Genomic DNA, 14,154 nt, shown 5'->3' with positions numbered 1-14,154 from the left:
TCCTTGACTTACAACCAAAACGAACCCAAATGGTTAAGTGAAATATTTGTTCAGTCAGGGAGTTGTGTCCCCTTTCTTACAATCTTTCTTGCCAGGTTTTAAGTGAATTGGTCTTCCCCATTGGCATCTATCTATCTATCTATCATCTATCTATCTATCTATCTATCTATCTATCTATCTATCTATCATCTATCTATCTATCTCATCTATCTATCTATCTATCTATCTATCTATCTATCTATCTATCTCATCTATCTATCATCTATCTATCATCTATCTAATCTATCTAATCTATCTATCTAATCTATCTAATCTATCTATCTATCTATCATCTATCTATCTATCTATCTAATCTATCTAATCTATCTATCTAATCTATCTATCTAATCTATCTATCTATCTATCTATCATCTATCTATCTATCTAATCTATCTATCTAATCTATCTATCTATCTATCTATCTATCTAATCTATCTATCTATCATCTATCTATCTAATCTATCTATCTAATCTATCTATCTATCTTATCTATCTATCTATCTATCTATCTAATCTATCTATCTATCTATCATCTATCTTTCTATCTAATCTATCTATCTATCTATCATCTATCTATCTATCTATCTATCTATCTATCTATCTATCTATCTATCTAATCTACCTACCTACCTACCTACCTACCTACCTACCTATCTATTTATATTTCTATGCCAAGGCTCATAAGATCACATGATCTTGGGACACCGCAACCCCCGTAGACGTAAAAACAATGTCACTTTTTTTTCAGTGCCGTAAATTAAAATGGTTACTAAGTAGTTGCAACTTGAGGACTACCTGTACTCGCTTCTGGCTGGTATTTAACAATGCCTGGCTGCTCTAGACTCATATGAGCCATACCTAAGCAAGTTCTCCCAGGACTTGTCAATTTCACTTTTCACATTCAAAAGGAGTGGAAAGAAGTAGACAGGGGAGAGAAGGAGTAAGAAGGTAGAAGTAAGAGCTGGAGATAGAGGGAGGGAATAGAAAGAAGAAAAACAGGCTGATGAATAGGAGTAGAAAGTAGGTGTAAGTAGGCACCTTCTGCCATACAGCTCCCAGCGACCAATAAGGGTCCACAGATTTGGCCTTCTCCAGATCCAGTCAGTCAAACAATGTTGCCTGGCAGGCTGCAGAAGGGCCATCTCTGTGGTGGCTCCCCCTCTCTGGAACCAGCCCCCTCCAGAGATCCATGACCTCCCCACCCTACTGGCTTTTGGCAAAACTGTTAAAACATGGCTCTTTCGGCAGGACTGAGGCCTTGATCGATTATCAGTGAGTGATATTGGAAGATATGTATCCAGGGGTGGGCTACTGCCTGGATGGTGGGGAACACAGTGAAAATGGAGCTCTATCCCAGAACACCCAATTTGCACTGAAGGATATTGAAAGAAAATGCATGGTGTCTTGCATCAGCCACATCGTAAAAATTTTGGTAACCCTTCACTGTATACAGTATATGGTTTTATTAGGGTTTTCATTAAGTATTTAAAATTGTTTTTAATGATGTTTTTACTTGGAAGCCACCCAGAGTCCTTCGGGAGTTGAGTGGCATATAGGTTCAATGAATCAAACATTCAATAAAAAAAAATATAGTTTTTGATTGATTCAATTAAAATGTATAAATATACATGTTGCTGTTATACTTAAAGGTATGTGTGAATTGACATTTGAATGGAAAGCGAGAGAAAGAAAGAAGTTGCTATCGGCTTCTTCTCTGATGCCTTTTCTAAAGGGTTTCATGATGGTCATTCATTCCAATACTTAGCAAGCCCCAGAAAAAATAAACAGAACCCAGAAGAAAAAGAATGGAAATGTGTACTGAATTTCTCAATCAGCAATAATGATAATTCTAATTCCCGCACATTCTTTTTTTCCTGTAGAGCTAGTGCAGGAAAAGAACAAAATATCAAAGACCAGCCTGGTTTGCAACACTTGTTAAGATTTATTGCTTTATTGATTTAAATTCATTGTTAAATTTCCCACCACCCAGAGTCATTGTTATGACAAGGGCAGCCATACAATTAAAAACAAAATAAAATTAGCTACTGGTAGGTGTATTCTACCTGAATATATTTTAATCAAAATTTTAATTAATAAAATTACAAGAGATATGTGTAGGACTAAGATTAAATTGGTTGGGTAAAAACGGGTTTGGGTCTATGACAGCACATCTAGAAATTTCCCCTTCTTGCTACTCTAATATTCCTTGATTATGTTTTACTATATTAGGATGTAGTTCATCTCCCAAAATCTCTATGGCAGGGTGGTCAAACTCAATTAAAAATTCAATCAAACTCCTGGGTGTTAATACAGTTTGTCAGTAGGAATGGGATTTAGAACCCATCATTGGAGTATAATGGGATGGGGGGGAGGGGTTAGGGAAGGTATCTGGAACATTAAAATTGCACATCATCTTCTAATGCTTCTCTTAATTCCATCATTTTCCCTCAAACTGAAAATTGGCTTCATTTATTTTTTTGATCATCTTCAGGCAGAAAAACTTCACAGGCTTTCTTTCCTGGGTGCCTTGGTTTTCCTTTAATCCCGAACTCCAGAAAATAATTTTTGATTCATTCCGAACTCTTGCAAATGTCTCTTTTATGTCATCTAAATAAAATGGTCCTACGATCACACTCTTATAAAATGTTATAAATGTATTTAAAAAAGAGTGAGTGAGATTTTGGAGTGTTATTTGCATGATAGATGGCTGCTGCTTGAAGCTTGTATGTTCTTCTTCCCTTACTTCAGAGCTTCCAACAAGGAAGGTCTTCTCCTTATGTATTTGTCATATGTCACATCCTGAAAGAAACAGAAAAGCATTGTATTATTACCTCCAATAATAAATTCCATTTCAAACAACTTCTATTATGAATTCTAGTTTTGGTGGGTGTTGTGACCTGTTAGTCTTTCCCCTCCTGTTGAACTAAAATCCCAAATTCAAGCATCCTCAATTGATAGACTTCCTGTTGGGTAGAACATCTTCATTAAGAAACATAGAAGATTGATGGCAGAAGAAAACCTCATGGTCCATCTAGTCTACTCTTATACTATTTCCTGTATTTTATCTTAGGATGGATATATATTTATCGCAGGCATGTTTAAAATTCAGTTACTGTGGATTTACCAACCACATCTGCTGGAGGTTTGTTCCAAGCATCTACTACTCTTTCAGTAAAATAATATTTTCTCACGCTGCTTCTGATCTTTTCCCCAACTAACTTCAGATTGTGTCCCCTTGTTCTTGTGTTCACTTCCCTCCTGAACCTTATTTAATTCTTTAACATATTTAAATGTTTCGATCATGTCCCCCCTTTCCCTTCTGTCCTGGAGACTATACAGATTGAGTTCATTAAGTCTTTCCTGATAAGTTTTATGCTTAAGACCTTCCACAATTTTTGTAGCCCATCTTTGGACCCATTCATTTTTATCAATAAATTTTTTTAGGTAAGGTCGCCAGAACTGAACAGTGTTCCAAATGTGGTCTCAACAGCACTCTATACAGCGGGATCACAATCTCCCTCTTCCTGTTTGTTATACCTCTAGCTATGCAGCCAAGCATTCTCCTAGCTTTCTGTTCCACCTGACCGCACTGTTCACCCATTTTGAGACTGTCAGAAATCGCTACCCCTAAATACTTCTCTTTTAAGAAAACTCTCTTCTAGCAGAAATGTTTGCAATCATTGACAGTCTGCAGCCTTACCTAATGAGTTGGCCTCCCCATCACTCTCTTGGGAAGATTCGCTTTCAGAACATCCCAGGCCTCTTCCTCTCATTTGGGAGATGTTAGCATCGTATCCTCCAGAATTGGGGAGGCCTGAAGACAAAAAAACCCCTTAGGAACTTTTATTAAAGATTTGGTTTTAATGTACAGGTAAATCCTCCGTACAGTATATCAGTGTAATAGAGCCTGCTGTTATGTTCGCAGTCAGGAGGTGAAGCGCCTCAATGGACCCCAATGGCCTGATTTAAACAAAGATTCATTAAACGAACACCTGGGTTGTTAAGTGGAGTGTGGGTGCCTCCAGGATGGGGGAGGCCTGTCCTGGCCCTCTCAAGGCTTCCCCCAATCCCGAGACACCATCATGCTCCATTCCCCTCACCTTGGGCCCTAACAGGCCTGTTCTTACTCTTACCGAATCATTCGAGGCCTTAAAGGCCTGATTCCACCCCACCAGGCCAAATACCCTTCTTTCTCCTCAGTTACTGTAACTTGAAGAGCTTCGCATTTTTCCAGAGCACTAGAATGACTTATTTGTTTGAGTGGCTGTGTGGTGCCATTTTGAAAGGGGCCACCATTTTGTCCTGCCTACCAAATGGCGTCCGCATTCAAGTCAGGCCGTGTGGCCCAGATGCAAACTGCTTCATTTTGCTGCCTTAACAAAGTCTGTTCATTGCTGCAGAATCTTTCTGCAGCATTCAGAAGCTTTCGCAGTACTATGCCGACCTCTCTAAGGCATAAAAACCTAGTGGTTCGCTTGCCGGCTGCCATTTTGTTCACCCCCCCCCCCCAAAAAATGGGAACAAAATGGCAGCAGCAATCAGGTCACTATTACGCAGCCCCGGGTACAAACAGCTTCGCTTTGCTGCCTTAACAAGGTCTGCCCAGTGCTGCAGGTGCTTTCTGCGGCATTTAGAAGCTTCTTCAAGCCCTGTGCAACAGCATTTTGTCTGGTGGCCACCGTTTTTGTCCCTGTTGGCAAGCAGGCAGGCCGAAAATGTCAGCCGCATCTGGATCATCATTGCATAGGTCGGGGACACACAGCCTTCATTCTTTTCCCAACATGGCAACTCCAAATCTCAACTAGCAAATGATCTGTCCTACACATTGGAAAGAAGAATCTGAACTCCAAATACGAACTGAATAATCAAATTATCACAGATAATCCCCACTCGGTTAAAGACCTTGGTATACAAAAGATTTAAGTGCCAAAGCTCACTGCAACAATATAGCCAAGAAGGCTTCAAGAGTTGTAAACCTAATCTTACGTAGCTTCTGCTCTGGCAATCTCACACTACTTACCAGAGCTTACAAAACTTTTGCCAGACCCATCCTCGAATACAGCTCATCTGTTTGGAACCCATATCGCATCTCAGACATTAACACCCTTGAAAATGTCCAAAGATACTTCACCAGAAGAGCCCTTCACTCCTCCACTCGAAACAGAATACCCTACGAGACTAGACTTTCAATCCTCGGCCTAGAAAGTTTAGAACTAAGACGCCTTAAACAAGATCTAAGTATTGCCCACAAGATCATATGCTGCAACGTCCTGCCTGTCGGCGACTACTTCAGCTTCAACCACAACAACACAAGAGCACACAACGGATTTAAACTTAATATTAACCGCTCCAAACTTGACTGTAAAAAATATGACTTCAGTAACCGAGTTGTCGAAGCGTGGAACTCATTACACTCCATAGTGTCATCCCCAAACCCCCAACAGTTTACTCTTAGATTATCTACAGTTGACCTATCCAGATTCCTAAGAGGTCAGTAAGGGGTGAGTACAAGTACACTAGAGTGCCTTCCGTCCCCTGTCCCATTGCTCTCCTATATCTCTTATACCTTTCTTCTATTCCTGTATCTCTTCTTCTATTCTTTCATTGATATGTTCTATTACTATATCTTCTTTTCTATTATTATTTAGATATATTTTACTATGAGTATCTCCTCTATAACCTTCTTCATGTATTTTACTATGTGTATATAGATATATACCCACTAAAACCCTCATTGTGTATTGGACAAAAATAAATAAATTAAAAAAAAATAAATGAGGCGTGGAGAGCTTCAGAAAGGAAATGTGGGGCTTAACCGCTCAGAGAGGGCTGTAAAGCACTGTGAAGCGGTATATTAGTTTAAGTGCTATGAGTGCTATTGCTGTAACCAACATTAGTATGGAAGGTTGCAAGGAAAATTCTCCCATAATTCCCTCCAACTTCTTTTTCTTCCAAGTAGCCCATTATAGTATAGGATCCAGGTTCTCATACTCCATAGGGCCTCCCTGTCTAGCACCTACTTAAAGATCCCAGCCTACAACAGGATGAAAATTAAACTTTACAATTCATCTTTGCAGTTACAACCTTCGTATCTATGCAAAGCAAAATAAGCCAAAGAAAGAATCGTAAGTATTTCTGCTTCCGATTTACTTTGCTTTACAAATCTGTGAAGATCTTTATGAATCTGTGATAGTTTGTAAAGTTACTTTTACCTTGCTGCTGTTAACTGCAGTTGTTAAATGAAGACCCCCTGGGCACAATGAGAATTTACAATTACAGTACCTGTAAACATCAAATCGGATACACCATCTTTGAAAGATTCACGCTTTTTAATGTTTTCAGAAACTTCGGATCTGCTGGCATAGCTGGTTGATGGCTGAAGATTGTTTGGGTGTTTTATTCCTGAGAATGGGAATGGCAAGAGGGAAGGAAGTTTGGTTTCTTTATCTTCATTTTCCTTCTTTTTTCTTTCATATATTTCGTGGTAACATTTTAACTTTTCACACATTTCCAAATTTACCTTTCTAAAACGTTGTTCATCTGGATCCATACTTTCTAAGTTTGATAATATTGATTTAAGTCTTGAGAAAATACCAGCCAATCCTTCCTCAGTGAATGTTTTCAATTCAACGTCTACAGCCTGTTCTTCTTCTTCCCTAACCTTTTGTGCATCCAGTTCTTTTTTCAGTTCAATTAAATCTTCACAGGAAAGCTCTCCTCTAGTGTAAGCTATCAAAATGTTCACATCTCTGGCCTCCACTTCTAAATGAAGGGATTTTGTGAGTGTCAAAATATTCTTACTTATTTCATCCACATTATTTTTACGGCTAAATCCTCTAAAATTATTTGCAAAAGCCTTATAACATTTTAAGCATTTCAAAAATACTTGCATGCTTTTCACACTAAAAGCCTCCCATGCTGCTACAATGTTTTCGATACAATGCAGGATATTATAGCTTTCCCAAAACTTGGCCAATGTTATTTTGTCATCTTCTGTTGCGGCTAAGGCTTTGGCAAACACTGCGTGCAAATAGTATGCACTGAATAGCAAGATAGCTCTCTGGCCCATTGGTTGCCGGAGAGTGGTGACGATTTGGGGGAGATAAACCACTTTGACATCAGGGTGGATACTATCGAGATCCAGGGCATATCCAGGTACTTTGTCCAGAAGCAGGAGAATTTTAAAAGGAATCCCCTTTTGCCCACAATATTCCTTCACCTGAGGTATGAAACAATTTGTAAACCAATCCTGAAAGAAACCTGTCATCCAGGCCTCACAATCAAATCGGTAATAAACAGGCAGTGTGTCTTTGCTTCTTTTTAGAATTATATTGGCATGATCTGATTTGAGGATCACAAATGGCTTCAGCTTGAATCCGACAACATTTCCCCCCAAGAACAAGGTTACTCTCTCCTTAAAAGCTTTACAACTGGGCATTGCTCGAGCTTCTTTGTATATATACGTCTGCTCCAGAAATTTCTTCCAGTATAACCCAATTTCATCCATTCTGAATATCTGATCAGCAGAATAATTTCCCTCTGCTACGAGATCATCAATTTCATCCAGAAAATGTTTGGCAGTTTGTTTTTCAGCCTGTAAACCTTCACGTGATGGAATCTGATAATGAAATCTTTGCTGAAATCGAAGAAACCAATCTCGGCTAGCACGAAATGTTTCTGTACATCCCTTCCCAGATTGTTCCTTCAGCGTTCTGAAAATCTTGCGTGCCTTCGTCTGAATGAGGGGAAAGCTAAGCGGAAGCCTCTTTTGCATCCGATCTTTGATCCAAAGTATCAACAGGGGTTCAATTTCAGAGCTTTTGTGTTTTAGTACTTTTGTTATATTTGTGTTCATTCCTATTGTTCCTTTCAATGCCTCTCTGGTCTTTTCCTTGTCCTTCAAAATATAGTAAATGGTGGAATAACCCAGGCCTTCTTCGTTCGCTATTTCTTGTGTCTTCTTCCCAGCTTCATATGCTTTGATTATCTTCATCTTCAAACTGAGATTAATTGATTTCCTATGCTGCTTTCTCTTTGTTTCAGTTGAAATGGGGTTCTTTCTCTTTGAAGACATCTTGATATGGGATATAAATGCATGTAAACAAGTAAATAAGCAAGTGAAAATAAGAACAGGTGACATGCAATGCTGACTATAATGTGAATATGTTACTGACAAAGAAATGAGCAAAACCCGAAAATGCACTCATAGGTTACATAGTTATTTTTAAAATTACTGTTGCATTTGCAAACGGTCATTAAGTGAAGTAGTTAATGAATGAGCAATGGTTGCATCACATTCTGAGCCCTTTACTACAGAGGTAAAGAGACCCAGACACTTGTTTTTTGTTTTGTTTTTTGTTTATTGGATTTGTATGCCGCCCCTCTCCGCAGACTCGGGACAGCTAACAACAGTAACAAAACAGTATGATCCAATACTAAAAACAGTTAAAACCCATTATATAAAAACCATTCATACATACAGACATACCATGCATAAAATTGTAAAGGCCTAGGGGGTAAGAGTATCTCAATTCCCCCATGCCTGGCGGCAGAGGTGAGTTTTAAGCAGCTTACGAAGCAAGGAGGGTGGGGGCAATTCTAATCTCTGGGGGGAGTTGGTTCCAGAGGGCCGGGGCCGCCACAGAGAAGGCTCTTCCCCTGGATCTCGCCAAACAACATTGTTTGGTTGATGGGACCTGGAGAAGACCCACTCTGTGGGACCTAACTGGTCGCTGGGATTCGGGCAGCAGAAGGCGGTGCCTGAGGTAATCTGGTCCAGTGCCATGAAGGGTTTTATAGGTCATAACCAACACTTTGAATTGTGACCGGAAACTGATCGACAACCAATGCAGACTGCGGAGTGTTGGTGTTATATGGGCATATTTTGGAAAGCCCATGATTGCTCTCGCAGCTGCATTCTGCACGATCTGAAGTTTCCGAACATTTTTCAAAGGTAGCCCCATGTAGAGAGCGTTACAGTAGCACTTGCTCACACACTCTTTGTCTTGAAAAGAAGCGGCCCAGTGGCCAGGCTTGTTGGAATGGATGATGGCAAGCTTTCCCGAGAGTAAATGTCTATTGTAGCTAGAGTGATTTTTACAGGTAGGTAATGGTGCATGAGGCACATGGGCTGATTTGGTCATTCCTTTAAGCCACAAAAGAAGTGGCCCGTTGGCAAGATGAGATGCATGGGGCAAGTTTTCCCCCTCGGCCCTTCCCCCCTCGCCCCACTTGTGTTGTCCACACTGCGACGTGAGAAAATGGCGGGGACTGGCTGCACATAGATAGGGTCAAAATAGACTCTATCTTAACTAGAGTCAAAATTTGGGGGTATGGCTTAATTTTAACCCATGTGGGGCTTTCTTGTTTGGGTGGGTCGTGTTTTAGGAGAAGCACAGTAACCACACTTGACAGCCGTGACTGCGAGAGGGATCTTAGAGTCGTGGTGGACAGCCAACCAAATATGAGCTAGTAATGTGTAGCTACAGCCAAAAAAGCCAATACAATCCTAAATTGCCTTAACAGAGGGATACATTCTAGAACAAGGGAGGTACTAATACCACTCTATAAAGCCTTAGTTAGACCACACCTACAGTACTGCATTCAATTTTGATCACCACACTACAAAAAAGAGAGCAACCAGGATGATAAGGGGACTGGAAACTAAAACATACAAACAAAGATTGCAGGAATTGGGCATGGCTAGCCTAGCAAAGAGAAGGACCAAGGGAGACATGATAGCAATGTTCCAATACCTGAGGGGCTACCACAGAGAGGGGAGGGTCAGGCAGGCTGTATTCCAAAGCACCAGAAGGCCAGATTAGGAATGATGGGAGGAAGTTGAACAGAGAGGAGGAACCTTCTGATGGTGAGACTGATCAACCAATAGAAAGGCTTGCCTGTGAAGGTTGTGTGAGGTCCAACTCTTGAGACTTTCAAGGGGAGATTGGACTGCCATTTGTCTGGGGTGGTGTAGGGACTCCTGCAGAAGAAAAGGGCTGGACTAGATGATCTACAAGGTCCTTTTGAACTAACTAACTAACTAACTAACTAACTAACTAACTAACTAACTAACTATTTATTTCCAATCCCTTAGGACTCAAAGCAGCTTACAACAATATAAAAACAGTATAGTATAATAGTAAGAAATCAATATTAAAGTTAAACAGTCTAAAATTATAATCAATATACAGTGTTCCCTCGATTTTCGCGGGGGATGCGTTCTGAGGCCGCCCGCGAAAATTAAATTTCCGCGAAGTAGAGATGCGGGAGTAAATACACTATTTTGGGCTATGAACAGTATCACCAGCCTTCCCTTGACACTTTAAACCCCTGAACTACAATTTCTCATTCCCTTAGCAACCATTTAGATCAGAGGTCCCCAACCTTTTTTGCACCAGGGACCGGCTTTCAGCTAGACCAGTTTTCCATGGCCCGGTTGGGGGGGGGGGAGCTAGCTGTCAGCGGCGCCGTAAAAGGGGCGATCAAGAGAGGAATGGGTGAATGAATGGACGGAGGGTGGGAAGGAAGGAAGGAAAGAGGGAAGGTACAGGAACAGAAGAAGGGTGCAAAGAAGCAAAGAAAGGTGTGAAAGGGGAGAGTAAGAGAGGAAGGAGTGAAAGAAGGGAATGAGGGAGGAAAGAAGGGAGGAAGGAAAAGGAAAGCAAGAAATGGAGGGAGGAAAGGAAGGGAGGAAAGGAAGGAAGGAAGGAAGAAAGAAGGAAAGAGGGAAGGGACAGGAACAGAGGAAGGAAGCAAGGAAACTTATGAAAGGGGAGAGTAAGAGAGGAAGGACTGGAGGGAGGGAGGGAAGAAGGTAGGAAGGAGAAAGAAAAGAAATAGAGGAAGGAAAGGTAAAAGAGAGAAAGAAAAAGAGCAAGAAAGAAAGAAAGAAAGAGAAAGAAAGAAAGAAAGAAAGGCAACTTCAAAGAAAGGCTCACTGAGCATCTCTCACTCTCTCTCTCTTTCTATCCCTCTTTCTTTCTCTTCCTTTCTCTCTCTCCTCTTCCTTTATCTCCTCTTTCTCTCCCCCCTCTCTCCCCCTTTCCCTCTCTCTTTCTCTCTCCCTTTCTTGCTATCTCTCCCCCCTTTCCCTCTCTTTCTCCCTCTCTTTCTCTCTCTCCCCCCCTCTCTTTCTCTCTCTCTCCCTCTCTTTCTCTCTCTTCTTCTCACTTTCTCTCTCTTGTTTTCTTTCTGTCTCTTTTGCTTTCTCTCTCTCACTCTTTCTCTCTTGTTTTGTTTCTCACGCTCTTTCTCTCTCTTGTTCTCTCTCTCTTGCTATCTCTTTCTCTCCCCCCCTTTCTCTCACTCTCTCTTTCTCACTTTCTCTCTATCTTGCTGTCTGTTGCTTTCACTCACTCTCGTTCTCTCTCCGTTCTTCTCAGCGGTGACGCGCGCACGCCCTGCCCGCCTCACATTTGCCGAGAGGACTTTCGCCCCGGGCTCTCAGCAAGGGGGTTTGCATGAGAGGCGGGGCCGGCGGAAGGTGATATTCAATGTCGGGGGCGCACGGGCGGTTTTGCGCGCGCTCCCTATCTCCCTGCTAGCCCACTCGGAATACGTATTCAAAATAAGAAAAGCCTTTGCCGGCGAAGGCTTTTCTTATTTTGAATACAGTATTCCGAGTGGGCTAGCAGGGAGATAGGGAGCGCGCGCAAAACCGCCCGTGCGCCCCCGACATTGAATATCACCTTCCGCCGGCCCCGCCTCTCATGCAGCCCCCTTGCTGAGAGCCCGGGGCGAAAGTCCTCTCGGCAAATGTGAGGCGGGCAGGGCGTGCGTTCCGGGTGCGGGAGGAGCTGCGGTGAAAGGCAGGAGGTGGCAGAGGAGCAGAGGGGGCAAATCGGGCGGGCGGTGGGCAGCGCAGAAAGGCCGAGGGGGCCCTGGCGCCGCGGACCGGCTGAAAACCCCCAACGGCCCGGTCCCGGTCCGCGGACCGGCGGTTGGAGACCCCTGATTTAGATTATTACTCACCATGTTTATTTATTAAAGTTTATTAAAAAATATTTATTAAAGGCGGACGAAAGTTTGGCGGTGACGTATGACGTAATTGGGCGGGGAAAACCGTGGTATAGGGGGGGAAAACCACAAAGTATTTTTTAATTAATATTTTTGAAAAACCGAGGTATAGCCGTTTCGCGAAGTTTGAACCCGCAAAAATCAAGGGAACACTGTAGTCCCATAACTATTTAACTGACTAACTCTAATAAAGTGTTATAAAGCTCTTTCCCTTGCTTCTGTCTGCCACCCAACCAACAGGGCCCTGCCATCAAACTTGGGCAGTTGCTGGCAAAAGCTACTCCCAAAACGAGTGGGGTGAAAATGGGGCCAAATGGCAAGACAACCACTCAGCAGCTTTTCTCAGCCTGATTCAAAAGCCTCAACCGGATTCTGAGTCCTACAGGATTGGGCGGCATATAAGTTAATTAAATTAATTTATAATAATAGTTATAACAGACTTGGAAGGGACCTTGGAGGTCTTCTAGTCCAACCCCCTGCTAAGGTAGGAAACCCTACACTACATCAGACAAATGGTTGTCCAACATCTTCTTTAAAATTTCCAGTGTTGGTGCATTCACAATTTCTGGAGGCAAGCTGTTCCACTGGTTAATTTTTCTAAATGTCAGGAAATTTCTCCTTAGTTCTAAGTTACTTCTCTCCTTGTTTAGTTTCCACCCATTGCTTCTTGTTCTACCCTCAGGTGCTTGGGAGAATAGGCTGATTGCTTCTTTTTTGTGGCAACCCCTGAGATGTTGCAACACTGCTATCATGTCTCCCCTGGTCCTTCTTTTCATTAAACTAGTTCCTGCAACTGTTCCTTCATATGTTTTAGCCTCCAGTCTCCTAATCATCTCTGTTGCTCTCCTCTGCACTTTTTCTCCAGTCTCAACATCCTTTTTGCATCGTGGGAACCAAAACTGAATGCACTATTCCAAGTGTGGCCTTAACAAGGCCTGTTAAATTGGTATTAACACTTCACAATAATCTTGATTCTATCACCTGTTACTGCAGCTTAGAACTGTTGTGTTTTTTTGGTCGCAGCTTCACAATTAAATTAAATTAATTTAAATTAAATTCCCCAGTAATCAGGGAGACGGACTAAAAGTCGGAGATCCCAGATGCGGGACAAATGGAGAGGATCCCCCCACCCCTTTTCCAATCCCAAACAAACAACAAGAACAAAAAGGCAAATTGACTTTTTTTTCCTCGCCCGGCCCCTACGAAGCAAAGGGCTCAGCTTCTAGGCAGCTCTGCTCGAGGGGGAGGCGAGTATAAAGGGAAGAGGGGACCCGCGCGGCTGATCCAGCGACCCTCCGACCAGAAGGGGAACCGACTTTCTTCCCGCGTTTTCTTACCACGTTACTCGCTGCAGGAACAGCCGTCGCCATCGCCCCCTCTCCCCCCTCCCTCCCGCCCGCCCTGTTCCTGGCTCCGACCGACCTCCCTTTAATGTGGGACAGCAGCCTGGGGGCTCCTCCCCCCCGCAACCCCGGTCCGGATTGGAGGAGGGGAGAAGGCAAGGACGGCTCTTGGGAGGAGAAGCTCAGGCTGCTTTTGCACAGGTTAAGCTTTTGTTGGGGTTCTTGTTCTTGGGAGCGTTTTTGGGAAGAATGTCATGGCTTCTTGCTATTTTGCTGGCCGATATTCAGAGCTGCCTGCTTGCCGAAGGTCCATTGGGGCAATGCTGGCTACTTAGGACCAACTTTTACACACACACAAAAAAAGGGGAAAAACCCTGTCAAATGCACTTTTTAGTTTGCTGGCTGGCTTATAATGTGTGTACTCCTTGTATGGATTTTAAAGGGGTTATTAATGTATTTTTAATATTGCTTTTAATTGCTGTTGTTATTACTATAGGTGGTACTTTTACATTGCCTTTTAACTGTTGTTATTTTGTAAGCTGCCCACAGTCCAGTTGGAGTTGGGCAGCATATAAATCCTACAAATAAATAATGGGATAGAATAGAATTCTTTATTGGCCAAGTGTTATTGGACACACAAGGAATTTGTCTTTGGTGCATATGCTCTCAGTGTACATAAATCAATAAGTAAATAAATAAAGCAGAGGGTATAACCCAAATGTGAAAAAAACAGCAAGTAAAGCCATCATAGAGC

General features: G+C 42.2%; 1 protein-coding gene across 5 annotated transcripts; it reads right to left on the bottom strand.

The window, feature by feature from the left end:
• Nucleotides 1-1,961: 1,961 nt before the first annotated feature.
• Nucleotides 1,962-13,529, bottom strand: LOC139163025 (tigger transposable element-derived protein 1-like). Of its 5 annotated transcripts, none has more exons than XR_011558398.1 (5): nucleotides 13,395-13,529; nucleotides 6,322-8,113; nucleotides 3,740-3,853; nucleotides 2,732-2,838; nucleotides 1,962-2,355 (listed from the first exon to the last, which is right to left on the bottom strand). XR_011558398.1 is itself a non-coding variant. In XM_070743934.1 (4 exons), the coding sequence occupies exons 1-4, from the start codon at nucleotides 13,425-13,427 to the stop codon at nucleotides 2,825-2,827; spliced, it is 1,953 nt and encodes a 650-aa protein (XP_070600035.1). In that variant the 5' UTR covers nucleotides 13,428-13,478; the 3' UTR covers nucleotides 1,962-2,824. The 5 variants fall into 5 exon arrangements, 2 of the variants coding, with proteins under 2 accessions (XP_070600035.1, XP_070600036.1); XR_011558400.1 differs by having other exon boundaries at nucleotides 6,560-8,113; nucleotides 13,395-13,454; XR_011558399.1 differs by having other exon boundaries at nucleotides 1,962-2,838; nucleotides 6,560-8,113; nucleotides 13,395-13,454.
• Between the last annotated feature and the right edge of the window lie 625 nt (nucleotides 13,530-14,154).

The sequence above is a fragment of the Erythrolamprus reginae genome, chromosome 2 (assembly GCF_031021105.1).
Source record: "Erythrolamprus reginae isolate rEryReg1 chromosome 2, rEryReg1.hap1, whole genome shotgun sequence".
Classification (NCBI taxonomy): domain Eukaryota; kingdom Metazoa; phylum Chordata; class Lepidosauria; order Squamata; family Dipsadidae; genus Erythrolamprus; species Erythrolamprus reginae.
This window is presented reverse-complemented; position numbering and strand designations above follow the sequence as displayed.

What these genes read in the sequence shown, in the direction of transcription:
- LOC139163025 (XM_070743934.1), bottom strand. Translation starts at nt 13,427, where the DNA reads ATGGCGACGGCTGTTCCTGCAGCGAGTAACGTG. An exon ending in TTCCTGCAGCGAGTAACGTG is followed by an intron (nt 8,114 to 13,394) that starts GTAAGAAAACGC and finishes TCCCATATCAAG; the next exon opens with ATGTCTTCAAAGAGAAAGAA. An exon ending in ATCCGATTTGATGTTTACAG is followed by an intron (nt 3,854 to 6,321) that starts GTACTGTAATTG and finishes TTTTGTCTTCAG; the next exon opens with GCCTCCCCAATTCTGGAGGA.